The sequence below is a fragment of the Aotus nancymaae genome, unplaced genomic scaffold (assembly GCF_030222135.1).
Source record: "Aotus nancymaae isolate 86718 unplaced genomic scaffold, 86718_ANA_hifiasm-v0.15.2.pri h1tg000029l, whole genome shotgun sequence".
Classification (NCBI taxonomy): Eukaryota; Metazoa; Chordata; class Mammalia; order Primates; family Aotidae; genus Aotus; species Aotus nancymaae.
Genome location: NW_026988442.1, coordinates 10458854 through 10471823, shown reverse-complemented (window position 1 = coordinate 10471823; position 12970 = coordinate 10458854). Strand labels below are relative to the sequence as shown.

Below are 12970 nucleotides of genomic sequence, written 5' to 3'. Positions count from 1 at the left end.
AATGTCACTTGCCTCCAGGGGCAGGGAGTCTCCAGCTGATGTCTCTTTTACAGGAAAACTCACTGCTGTTGAGCCTGCTACCTCCATCAGAGAAGCGGGGAGGGGGTCCCCAAGAACAGGGTCCGGCTTGTAGCACGTGCTCCGCAGATGCCTGCCGACTGCATGCAGTGATCCAGGGCACGGTCAGGAAGGAGCGTGGACAGAGGAGCATCTCTGCAATTGAGCATCCCAGTAGCACCCTCAGGAAGGCCCGAGGGCTGCAGCAGCAGCACTAACACTTGTTGAAAGAATTCCTGGCAGGAAGGGTGGTCCAATAGCAAGGAGTAGAGGATTCAAGCTCACACTCTGGAGTGTAACTTTGCTTGTTTATTTTCAGAAAAGGGGTCTTACAACATTGCCCAGGCTGGCCTCGAACTCCTGGGCTCAAGCCATCCTCCTACCTCAGCCCTGTGAGTAGCTGGGATTTCAGGTGGAAGTCAATGCACCTGGCTCTGGGGTGTGACTTCTTGTAAGACCTTCTTACACAGACTTTTGAATAAGATCAGAAAAACCCAGACCATAAGGCAGAACAATCCCTCTCTCCTCACTTAAAAACCAGTGATTTGACCACACTGACCGCATGATAAGTAATGATTTCTACTCTCCAAAGGTGAGTACACCACAAAGTCAGATTTAAAAAGGTATTTTTTTATGTCAAAATCAACAGGGAATTGTTATCAAGGTATTACAAGGAAGCCCTATAAGTTGACAAGAAAAATTCAGGAAATACAATTTTAAAAGTGGGAAAAATAAAAATAAAAATTTTTAAAGGTGAAAACATAAAAATTAAAAATCAGGTGAATAAGAACTACAAAATTCAAATAAAAACGTTAAAATAACATTCAAAAGCAAAATTAAATAACAAAATAAAAATTTAAAAATAAGAAGGTATAAAAATAAAGTGCAAAAATCCATTCGAATAAAAATACATTTATAAAATAATTTAAATACATTAAAATTAATAAAAACGAAAATATTAAAAAATGTTTAAGTAAAATAAAATTTAAAAATCCAGGAAAGAATATTTAAGAGTAAAGTAAGAAATCAGCTATTCTTAACAATCCAAAGAATAAAGAAAAAATTATAGAAACATCAAAGGAGAGCAAGGTCGATGCCGATGACGTGCTATGAACTAAGGAGTCTGATTGGCTCAAATGCCTGCAGGGAGGCAGGGGAAGTGATGGAGGCGGGTGGTGTAGGGGCGAGAGGGGAGGAGGAAGGAAAAGCATGCCCACAGGCAGCATCTGACTTGGTTTTTCCAGCCTGCTGTGGGCAGAGGGCAGGATGTCAGGCCCCACCATGGCCTCACCCCAAAATAGCCATCACATCATTTATGCATTTGTAATGTGCTGGCAACACACACACATACACACACACACACACACACACGCACACGCACGCATGTTACATCATCCCATCCTCACTGCTGCCCTCTGAGGTCCACTTTCATAGAGGAGTGAACAGAGGCTCAGAAAGGGTGGGCCACTGTGCCACAGTCATACAGCACTTCGGGCCACCCTATCCTCTGAATCTGACATCCTCAAGATGACCTTCTTTGGACAAGTTAGGTCTGCTGAGGACTTTCAAACAGAGGCAGGGCCATCTCTGACATCAGGCTTGAACGTTCTGTACACTAGGAAGAGCCCACCCACCCTGAGGCGTGATGGTTATCACCACTGAAGAAGCACCAGCTGTCTTCCAGGGGGGTCACACGCATAGTCATCTTGACAACCACATGAGATAGATGCTATTATTGTCCCCATTGTACTGACAGATGACATCAAGATTCAGGAGTCAAATACTGTCACCCAAGCATGGCAATAACAGAACTAGGAGCTGAGCCCAGGGCTGTGACAGCCCAAATCTCACACTCCCTGCATGGCACCAGGCCCTTTTAACGGTAATTGATGAGCACTCCCTATGCGCTAGCAATGTGTTTGTCTATGTTTCATGCCTCATTTTGCCAATTAGCCAACAAGGGCACAGAAGGGAGAGATGACCTGCCCAAGGTCACTCAGCTAGTGAGTGGCAGAGCCCGCAGCCTTCGTGACAACCTGCCATGCCCCCAGTGCTCATCTGGGACTTGCTAGAGACAGCTGTGCCCACTGGCCAACCCCAGAGTGGGCTCAGAAGGGCAGTTGTGACATTCCTTCTCTTCATGTCTCCACCCCAGCGGATGTGGGCTCTGCCATCGGGCTCCAGGGAAAGTGGAGGCTTCCAGCGAAAGGGAGTGGTTTCCCCATGTGGCCTGGGTCTTCTGGGCTTGGAATGCTTCTGTTTTGAGAAGGCAAAAACAGAACCTCCCACTCCATCCACAATGGCACATTGGAGCCCCTACTATGGGCCACAGAGCCAGGGACCTATGAATCATGCTGCATTACTGCAAGAAATCATTTCAGGGCAGGCAGTGGCGGCCCAGCATGGGACAGCAGTGTCCGGGAGGAGTTGGCGTCATCCATCAGGAGATGGGAAGCAGACCATTCCTGATGGGATCTGGAAGAATCTCCGAGGGCAGGGCCGAGGGCGCCTGTGTCCTGAACACTGCTGTTACACAGGGCTAGGAAAAAAGGCTCCAGCCCACAGAGACCTGGGAGCACATCCCGACCTTTCCCCGGCCTGGCTATGTGTCCTTGGCAAGTTGATTCCCCTCCCTGAATGTGGAAGGCCTCATCTGTAGAAGAGGGAGAATAATAGCAGTAGCCACTTCCTGGGGCTATATTGCGGGTAACCTGGGAGGAGGGCTGGCGTGGTGGTTAGGGACTCAGGCTTTGGAATCAATTGTCTGGATTGGAATCCTGGTTTTCGCCAAACTTACTCTGCTAAGCTATGGGATAGAAACATGAAATTGCTAATATTTGGCTGTTTATGACCTACAAAAATGGCAACTGCATATACTTCAGTGAATGCACTTCTCTCTTAATTGTTTCTTCCTCTGTAAAATGTGGGTAATAACAGGCCCCTGAGAGGAGTGCTGTGAGGATGAAATAAGGCTGAGAGGCAATTAAGTAGTTAGAGGTGGGCTCTGGGGCAAGGAAGGATTTGAACCTTGGCTGAGTGGCCTTGGGCAAAGTTACTTAACCTCTCTGTGCTTCAGTTTTCTTATCTGTAAAATAGGAGCACTACTACCCACTGCACAGGTTTATTAGAGAATTTAATCAATTAATATATACAAAATACTTAGAACAGTGTCTGAAATTGTTAAATAAAAGAATGCAGGTAACATCTGGCATAGAATAAATGCTCAATCACAAAACCAAATCCAAAGTAACTTTTGTAAACCTTTGATGCCAATGAAAATTAAGTATTTTTAAAGAAAAAATGTTTTGGGGAAGGTCATGTATGTGTGTAGAGATATAGGTGAGGAGCGTGCTCCCCGATGTCCACCTCCGGGGCTGTTCTACGTCCTGATGCTGCCTACAGCCCAAGACTTTGAGCACAGGACCTGCCTTGAGGCCATGATGGCTCCGTGGCTTGGTCCCTTTCATGAAATCATGCAGCCAAGCCTCAGATCCTATGGAGAGGCTCCACGTTGTCCAGGTAACTCTAGAGGCCCTTAAGAGGCACCCAGCCCTGGGCTGACTTCTGGTTATTAAGAAAACCCTGCAGACAGCCTTGGATCTGTGAACGCCCTCTAGCTTCCAGCCTGTCTTAATTGTTTTTTGAGACGGAGTCTTGTTCTGTCACCCAGGCTGGAGTCCAGTGGCACAATCTCTGCTCACTGCAACCTTTGCTTCCCGGGTTCAAGTGATTCTCATGCCTCAGCCACCTGAGTAGTTGGGATTACAGGCATGCACCACCACACCAGCTAATTTTTGTATTTTTAGTAGAGATGGGTTTTTGCCATGTTGGCCAGGCTGGTCGGGAACTCTTGGCCTCAGGTGATTCACCCGTCTCAGCCTCCCAAAGTGCTGGGATTACAGGCATTAGCCACCACACCTGGCTCCATCCTGTCTTCTGACATTTATCCCAGCCCTGGGAAAAAAGGCAAAGCACACTGAGTATTTCCAAGTCACATGGGGGAAACTGAGGCTCTGAGAGGCTCTCAACCTGTCAGGCTCTGGAGTGGGCTGCCTTCCTCTACCAATCAAAGGTTGGCCTTCACCCCTGTAATCCCAGCACTTTGGGAGGCCAAGGTGGGTGGATCATGAGGTCAAGAGATCGAGACCATCCTGGTCAACACGGTGAAACCCCGTCTCTACTAAAAATACAAAAAAAAAATTAGCTGGGCATGGTGGTGCGTGCCTGTAATCCCAGTTACTTAGGAGGCTGAGGCAGGAAAATTGCCTGAACCCAGGAGGCGGAGGTTGCAGTGAGCCGAGATTGCGCCATTGCACTCCAGCCTGGGTAACAAGAGCGAAACTCCGTCTCAAAAAAAAAGAAAAAGGATTGGTCTCCAAGGTCTCACTTGGCCTTTTTGGCCCTAACAAACACTTCCTTATTCTAGAACCCTTCTCCAGAATTCCAGAGAGAACATGAAAGCTGAACTGCTCTGCAAACTATAAAGTGCTATACGAACAAGAAGGTGGTTCATAGCAGCATTAGATGGGTTTTCAGGAGAAGTCTACCATAGACAGGATTTGCTGTGGGCTTTGGAATTAAGAAGACCCAGGTCACAGATGTATTTGCAATGTGACTTTGGATAAGCCAGTCCCCCCATCTCTGAACCAACTTCCCTCTTCTGTAAGCTGGCAGTGGGGGCATATCCACTAGACAGGGCCAGGGTGACGACCAAATTAAAAGGAGAGGGCAATATCTGCCACACCCTGGCTGCACAGAGGTGTCTGATGCAGGAGGAGGTTTAGGGCCTTGACACATCACTCCACCTTCCAGGAGCTAAAATCCACACCCCTGGGGAATGATGTAGCTGTCAGATTCGGGGCGGTTAGAAACAAGCATCTGAACTAAGGCAATTGGAGCTCCAGAGACAGACTCCCCGGGGTTACATCCCAGCTTTCCTGTCTGTTGCTGTGCCATCCACTGGGCCTCAGTCTCCTCATCTGTAAATAGAAAGATCCTCCTGGAATCTGCCCCTTACAGCTGCCAGGAGGGCCTGCATTAGGCCATGACTGAAAAGGGCTGAGCACAGATGACGGGCTCAGCTGGTCCTGCCGCCTCCATATTATTTTGACAGTGGTAAGAAACATATTTTTACATCAGTACACACACTAGTACACACAAGCATGCCCACACCCACTGAGTGCACACACTCATACATCCACATATGTGTGCATGCACACTCACCCACTCATACACATTCACATACATGTGTGAACTGAAACATTTCTCAAAATAACAGTTTTCACACTTGAAATGCACTCTGATATTTTCTGAAAAAGAGGTTGGCAAAACTGTAGCCTCTGGACCAAATGTGGATGTTTTTGTGTGGCCTGTGAGTTAAGCATAGTGGAGTATGCAACAGATCGTATGTGGCTTCAAGTACTAAAGTATTAACTATCTGACCCTTCGCAAAAAATGTTTGCTGACCCCACTCTGTTTTCTTCAGTTATATTCCATTCTGCTCCCTTCCATTCCATTCTGTTCCATTCCATTCCATTTCATTCCATTCCATTCAAAAATGCTGGCTATAGCTAAATGTATTGCCCTCACCTGCTGATGCACTGTAAACCTCAGCTTGGAAAACTTTAAATTAATGGGAGTTTCAGTTTTTTCACCAGACAGGAGGATGGATGAATAAACTTTATCCATGTGACACCTTAGGCAAGCAACGTCCCCTCTTTGTCTCAGATTCCTCAGCTGAGACTGGGATCACCACCAGCCTGCTCTCAAGGGTGTGCTGAGGTGCAGCCTCAGAGGTCTTGTCCATGATGTTCTCACTGATGGACCTTAAGAGTCCAATAGTAAATACTTCAGGCTTTTTGTGCCACATACAATCTGTTGCATATGCCAGTATTCTTAGTTTAAAGGCCATACAAAAACAGTCCTCTGGCAGCAGAAATGGAGGAGCACCCATCTCTGCTGTCCTTTTCAACACCCAGCCCAGGGCCTGGCCCAGAGGAAGGACCCAATAAATATTTCTCCATGACAATGGTGACTGGAGAATGGCATCCAAAGCCCTCCAAGACTGGACTCCGGCCCAATCTGCAATCAGAATTCCATTTCCTTCAGCCATGCAGTCCCTCGTGCCCTTCCCACCTGGCCACACTCTCCCCTCATTCTGCAGAGGTCCTCTGCCTACTACTCATCCTGCAGAGGTCCACCCTACTTCCACCTTTGCCTGACAAAATCCTAAATCCTACCGCGTTGATGAGATTCCTCTCAGATGCTTCCACCTTGCAAGCCCTGGCAAATCACTGACATGATTCATTTTTATATCTATGCACAGGCTTCAGAGTCTCCAAAACTCTGGGTCCATGTCCTGGCTCGGCAGCTGTGAGTTCCTGCTTTCTGAGCCTCAGTTCCCATGTCTGGAAACAGGCATAACACAAGGCAGTGGCAGAGTGAGGATGCGCAGCCCCGCCTGCACAGCTCCCAGCATGTGGCCCGCCTCCCTCCTTCTGAATCTCAGTGGCCTGAATCTCCTTCAGTGGCGGGGCAGGGGGGTTTGGATGGTTTCCATCCACAGGAGAGGGAGGTAGGATAGAAAAGCAGCATCTCTTTTGCACCCAGACTTGGCTTCAGAACGCTGAGAGGGAGAAGGACGGCAAATGGAGTTCAGTTGATTTACCACCTACTGTGTGCCAAGCACTCAGCTTCCCAATTCTCAACCAGCCACTGTGTTATGAAGAAACCCAGGGCAAGAGGCCCAAGGTTACATTCTATTAAGACCCAGCGCCCTTCCCTCAGCTCTCAATGTCCAGTCATTATCCCCACTCGCCCTGTAGGAATCCCTTTTAGAACTACCCCTGCATCTAAACCTGGCTTCACCTGGATGCCAGCACTTGGGGGCATACCTGGTCTGTGCCCAGCTATGGCTCCTGCTTGCCCAGGGCTTGGTGCATCTGTCCATGTACAGGAGACAGTGCTGCCTGCCTGGTCCTCCACATGGGGCTTTGCAATTTATTTTATTTTATTTTTTTGAGATGGAGTCTTGCTCTGTTGAGAGGCTGGAGTGCAGTGGTGCTATCTCGGCTCACTGCAATCTCTGTCTCCTGGGTTCAAGTGATTGGGACTACAGGCACAAGCCACCATGCCCAGCTAATTTTTATATTTTTAGTAGAGACAGGGTTTCACCACGTTGGCCAGGATGGTCTCGATCTCTCTTTTTGTTTTTGAGACAGAGTCTCGCTCTGTTGCCCAGGCTGGAGTGCAATGGCACGATCTCAGCTCACTGCAACCTCTGCCTCCTGGGTTCAAGCGATTCTCCTGCCTCAGCCTCCCAAGTAGCTAGGATTACAGGCATGCACCATCACACCCACCTAATTTTGTGTTTTTAGTAGAGATGGGGTTTCACCATGTTGGTCAGGCTGGTCTTGAACTCCTTACCTCAGGTGATTCACCCACCTTGGCCTCCCAAAGTGCTGGGATTACAGGCATGAGCCACTGTGCCCAGCCAGGGGCTTTGCAATTTAAAAGTAAGTGTCACACTCCACATAACAGGCCTCTGAAGTGGGCACTGCCACAGTCAGTTTATGATAAACATAAAGAAGCTCAGAGAGGGGAGAAGGTTTGCTCCGGATGCACCATAAGCAAGAGGCATAAGACCCATGTGAGACCTCACTCCCCACCTGGTCCAGGGCACGTCTGCTTTGCTATAAAATGGAAAGGGAAAGTGGTCAAATCCTTATGAAGCCCCTACTGTGTGCCTTTGGCCCCCTTTCCTCTTGGACTGCAATAAATCTTCCCAATTGCTCAGAGGTAGGTGTAACTGTTCCCATTTCACAGATTGGGAAGCATGGGTCAGAAAAGGCATGTGGCCTGCTTAATGTCACATAGTTAGGGCAGGAGAGGAATCAAGGTTTGAAACCAGGGCTCTTCACTCTGCCCCTTGCTTGCTCAGGCCTAGAAAGATCCAGAAGCTCCATGTGAATGTGAGGGTCCCTCCCCAGCAGGCCTTGGATGTCAGCGAAAGTCAGTCACAGGCTGGCATCTCCTCCTTGCCTAAATGGACCTCCAGATCTAGGAATGCGAACCAGAGCCCCCTCACTCTGCCTGACTGTCCCATTGCCAGGATGCCCCAGCATGTTTCAAAAAAAATGTCCCCATCTGGTTCTGATTCACTTATACTTAATTAATCAAAATGTTGTTTTGTAAGAGACACTTGAGATCCAAGAATCCTTCTCAAGTCTTTTATTTCATCCTTTCTTAGAAACAGAAAAATTGGGTTTCATTAAGAAGTGGTGACGCTGGAGGCTGAGGAAGCACGAGTCTGCAGGAACCAGGCCCTAAAGGGGCTCAGACGGGGCAGATGCTGGCCCAGCAGGTCATTCCTCGAGATCTTGCAGACCTGGCCAAAGGCTAAGGCCAAAGACTCGGGCATGGGGGAGGCTGGAGAAGGGTGGGAAAAGGTCACCCCTCTATACTGGCAGCTCCCCAAGGACCGGCCCAGGGTGCTCACCTTGGTATCTCCAAGGTCCCCAACACACAGTGTGGCACAGAGGCTGCCCTGTGACACTTGTTAAGTGAACAAGTGAATGAATAAATGAATGAATGAAGCGCTGCCAATACCCAGGTGTTTTCTGGACACATTCTCCTGCCAAAGTTAGATAAGATCAAAGCTGGTAGGACCCTGAGGGATTGTGTACAGAATTTTCCAAGGAGATGTTTTATAAGAAATGGTCTCTGATGTGTAATATGTTTGGGAAAGGTCACTTTCTCTCTCTCTCTCTCTCTCTCTCTTTCTCTCTCTCTCTCTCTTTTTAGACAGGCTCTGTTCTGTCCCCCAGGCTGGGGTGCAGTGGCACAATCACAGCTCACTGTGCAGCCTTGATGTCCTCGGCTGAAGTGATCCTCCCACCTCAGCTTCCTAAGTAGCTGGGACTACAGATGTGCACTACCACCATGCCTGGCTATTTTTTGTATTTTGTATAGATATGAAAAAATGACGTATTTTTTTAATAGAGTTTTGCCATTTGCCCAGGCTGGTCTTGAACTCCTGGGCTCAAGCTATCTATCCTCCCATCTTTGCCTCCCAAAGTGCGAGGATTATAGGCTTGAGCCACCACACCTAGGTCACACTTTCTATCTCTACCTCTTCATCATGCTCTGATTAAGTCTCACAGTCAAGAAATCTGCTAAACCCAGCATTTCCCAAACCTATTTGACCAGAACTCCTGTGGCTGCCTTGCAAAATATGCTACAGAAAGGGTTTGTCCAGCTCTGGTCCCCACTCCAGTGCCAATGGGAAACTGAGGCTATAGGCAGGGGACAGAAAAGATTCACTCACCCAAGATCACATGGCACAACTGGGTCAGGGTGGGACTGAAATCCAAGGCTATCTCCATTGCATCCAACTAATAAATGAAGCCCAACCTCTACTATAGATGCTAGGCAGGCATGTGTCCCAGAGGCAACAGATCAGGTACTGGGGGAGGGCTGCCAACAGCCCCTCACCAAATTGCAGCTGTGTAAGAAGCAGCCATATCCCTACCTCCTTACTGAGCTCCTGGGGAGGTGGTGGTGAGCTGTAGATGGGGTGGGGGGCAAAAGGGGTAGGATAGGAATTTTTCCTTTTTCTTTGTTTGTTTTTTTTTTTTTTTTTTTTTTTTTTTTTTTGTCTTTTTTGAGCCGAGTAGCATCTTAAAGTCTTCTAAACTAGCTCTTCTTCCACCTAGGCTGGAGTGCAGTGCTGCGATCTCAGCTCACTGCAGCCTCTGTCTCCCGGGTTCAAGTGATTCTCCTACCTCAGCCTCCCGAGTAGCTCAGATTACAGGCACCTGCCACCACACCCGACTAATTTTTGTATTTTTAGTAGAGATAGGGGTTTCACCATGTGGGCCAGGCTGGTCTCAAACTCCTTACCTCAAGTGAGCTGCCTGCCTCAGCCTCCCAAAGTGCTGGTATTACAGGCATGGACCACCACACCCAGAACCTCAGTTCCCTCACCCAGAAAATAAGCATCTCTCCCCTCCCTCCACTAGGCCATTGTGAGTAGCCAAGGACACAGTGGACAGGAAATGAGAATGATTAATACTTACGAGCACCCATTAGGAGCCTGTGTCCTCAGCATTTCCCATACACAGTAACTCAGTCTTGCCCACAGTCTTCCTTATGAGCAGGACACTTAAGTAAAATATGCGTTGATGACGGGAAAGGGGTTTTGTCTGATATTTTGGTATTGTTTAGAATGGAGAAGGATCTCAGACATCTTCTGAAGGACCCTCAGATGGGTAAAGTGAGGACTGGAGAGGCAAAGCGACTTATCCAAGGACATTCAGTTGATAACTAAGGAAGCTGAGATTTGAACTCAGTTCACTTGGCTCCACAGCCTATGCCCCTAACCACTAAACAAACGCCATTCACAAAGGAGTGTCCCCATGGAGTCCCAAACTCACCCCAGCTCAGCTGAAAACCACATGCCTCTCCACTCCCTTGTCCCACTGTCCCAGCAAGAACTGGAGCCTCTCGGGCCACAGTCTCCCCCACCCCATCCAATCCTACCTCCCAATTCTCCCACAGCCCCTCTCTGCTTCCTGCTCTGTTCCAGGAGTGACTGGGTCCCTGTAGGGCTTTCACACAAATGGAAGGCCCCAGAGGGCAAGCCATTCTCTCTCACTCTCCCTCCCTCTCCCTCCCATGTATCCTTGCTCAGACCCAACACGAAGTCTGGAAAGAGAGAAGACACCAGCTGGATACTTCAGCAAAGTTATTTAAACCAGTCTGAGCCTTGGAACCCCAGTCTTTATTAAAACTGGATGACCCCTATGTCATGAGGATATAGTTGGGATTTGATGAGCTAGGACATGAAAAACCCCTGGCACAGTGGCTGGCATTCAGCTGCAGATCTTGAGTGGCACCTGGAGGCCAAAGGGCTGCCCAGCTCAGGCAGGTGATTTGTTCACTTGCTCACCCACTTACCCTTCTCTGGGGCACAGGCTCTACCAACTCCTGGTCTGCAGGGACAGCCTTCAATCCACCTTCTGAGGATGTTCTGACTCTCACAGCAAGGCTGTGGCATAGGACTCCCAGGCGAGAGTGCATGGGGCCCCTGGTACATTTATAATCTGAACCTTGGCTCGTCTTCCTAGTGGCCTGAGAGGTCAAGATGGAAAAACTAAGGCTTTCAGATGGATGGCTCTCAGCAGGGATGCTTGGGATGGCTTTTAAGCCACTGAGTCTATCTCCTCGTCCCTGTGCCCCCCAGGCTGGCTCTCGAGGCTTCTGTCCCTGAACAGAGCTGTCCTCCTTTATGCTGACCATCGGCTACAGAGAGCCTTGCTACTCCCTCCCTTTTGGGAGAGTCTCCTTGGCCCACCCTGCTCAATGGCTCACTCACTGAGTGCCCTGGAGCCTCAGTCTCCCCATCTAAAGTGAGGCTGACAGTCATCTGGAGGAGCGAATGATCCAGGGCGCCAGAGACCAGGCAGATACCCCCAGCGCCACCCCCACTCCCCGTCCCGTCTGCCCCCGGGCGCCTGCCCGGCCGCCCTACTCAGCCACCCCTCGTACCTTGCTTCTTCCTTCGGTTCAGGGCCAGCATGTCCACGGCGTGGGCGACGAGCAGGAGCAGGCAGAGTGGCGCCCGCATCTGGGCAGCCTGGTCCCGGCTGGCGCTTCCCTGGCGGCCCGACGGCCCCACGGCCCAGCGGCGGCGCGGGGGCTGCTCTGGGCGCGCCGGGCGCATCCGCCAGGCGCGAGTCGGTCCGGCCACCAGGGACCCGCGGTCCGCCCCGAGGCCAGCCGCCAGGTCGAGTGAGGGCGTTGGCGGAGCCGGGGCACTGCCCTGGCGGGGAGGAGCCAGCGCGGCGGGGGCGGCGCGTTAACCAGCTCGGGGCCCGGGAACGCGGGGGGAAGGGGCGGGGGTCGCCCAGACCAGGGTCCCCGAGGTCGCTCTGTTCTGCAGCGCGCGGTCTGGCGTCTTTCCCGCCCCCGGCACTGCCCTGAGCACGTGCTCATGCCCACCGCTAGCCACAGGTACGCACCGGCGCGCAGGTACAGCCCCGCGGACACCGGAGACCCTTACCGTCTCCCGCGCCCGCTCCGCGTCTGCGGTTTTCTTTCCCTCACCCCTGCCCCCTTTCTCTGTTTCTTCCTCCTTCTGGCCCTTAAGGACCACTCCTTGGCTTCTGCTTTCTCGTTCTTTCTTCGGCCCGGGTTCCCCTGCTCTGCCCCCGACCCCGCCTGGCTGTCCCTGCATCCTTTACTCTTGCCGGCGGTCTCTGCCTCAGGCACTGTCTGTTTCCACCTGACTGGGCCTCTGGCTCTCTCTGTTCTCTGTCTGTCCCTTCCCCCCATCTCTCCCCTTCTCTCCTTCAGCAGGGTGGGGTGTTTGCGGGACTCCTGAAGACTGGCTTTCTCTTTTTCTCTCCGTTGTGTCTCATTCTTTCAACAGAGTCCTGAGCCCCTCTGGCCACTAACCCTGAATGTTTCCTGCGCAGTCTGCGGGGATCACCTACTCTGACTCAAAGTGACCGGCACCTCATAAATCCACCTGTGACAGGGCTGGGGACCTGGACTGTGTTTCCTCCAACCTTATCACCAGGACTGGGAGCAGCTGGTTCGAGTTTAACCCTTTCAAAGCAAAATTCCTCCTTCAACCCAACAGCACGCTCACCTCTCCTGTCACCATACCCACCCAAAACAACAAGAAGCATGCTAGCTCTCATTTGGGAGGCATATGTGGCAGGCATTGTTAAGAACTTTAGATATAATAGAGTCTTCAAAACAACCCAATGAGTTGGGTTTCTATTCTGAGTAACCCCCTTTTTCCGGTGAGCAAAGGAAAGCTCAGAGAGGCCAAATGACTTGCCCAAGGCCACACAGCAGGTCAGTAATCATTCTGGTCCAGTGCCTGCCCCTCTTAGCCACTAATCAG

At 50.3% G+C, this 12970-nt stretch overlaps 1 protein-coding gene across 1 annotated transcript in view; it reads right to left on the bottom strand.

Moving 5' to 3' along the window:
* Positions 1-12292, bottom strand: part of RSPO4 (R-spondin 4) — a 34726-nt gene extending 22434 nt beyond the window's left edge. Inside the window, exons 1-2 of the mRNA XM_064382231.1 lie at positions 11969-12292; positions 11605-11878 (exon numbers count right to left, since the gene is read on the bottom strand). Of these exons, the coding sequence (XP_064238301.1) occupies positions 11605-11878; positions 11969-12292 (598 nt within the window). The remainder of the gene's footprint in view (positions 1-11604; positions 11879-11968) is intronic.
* Between the last annotated feature and the right edge of the window lie 678 nt (positions 12293-12970).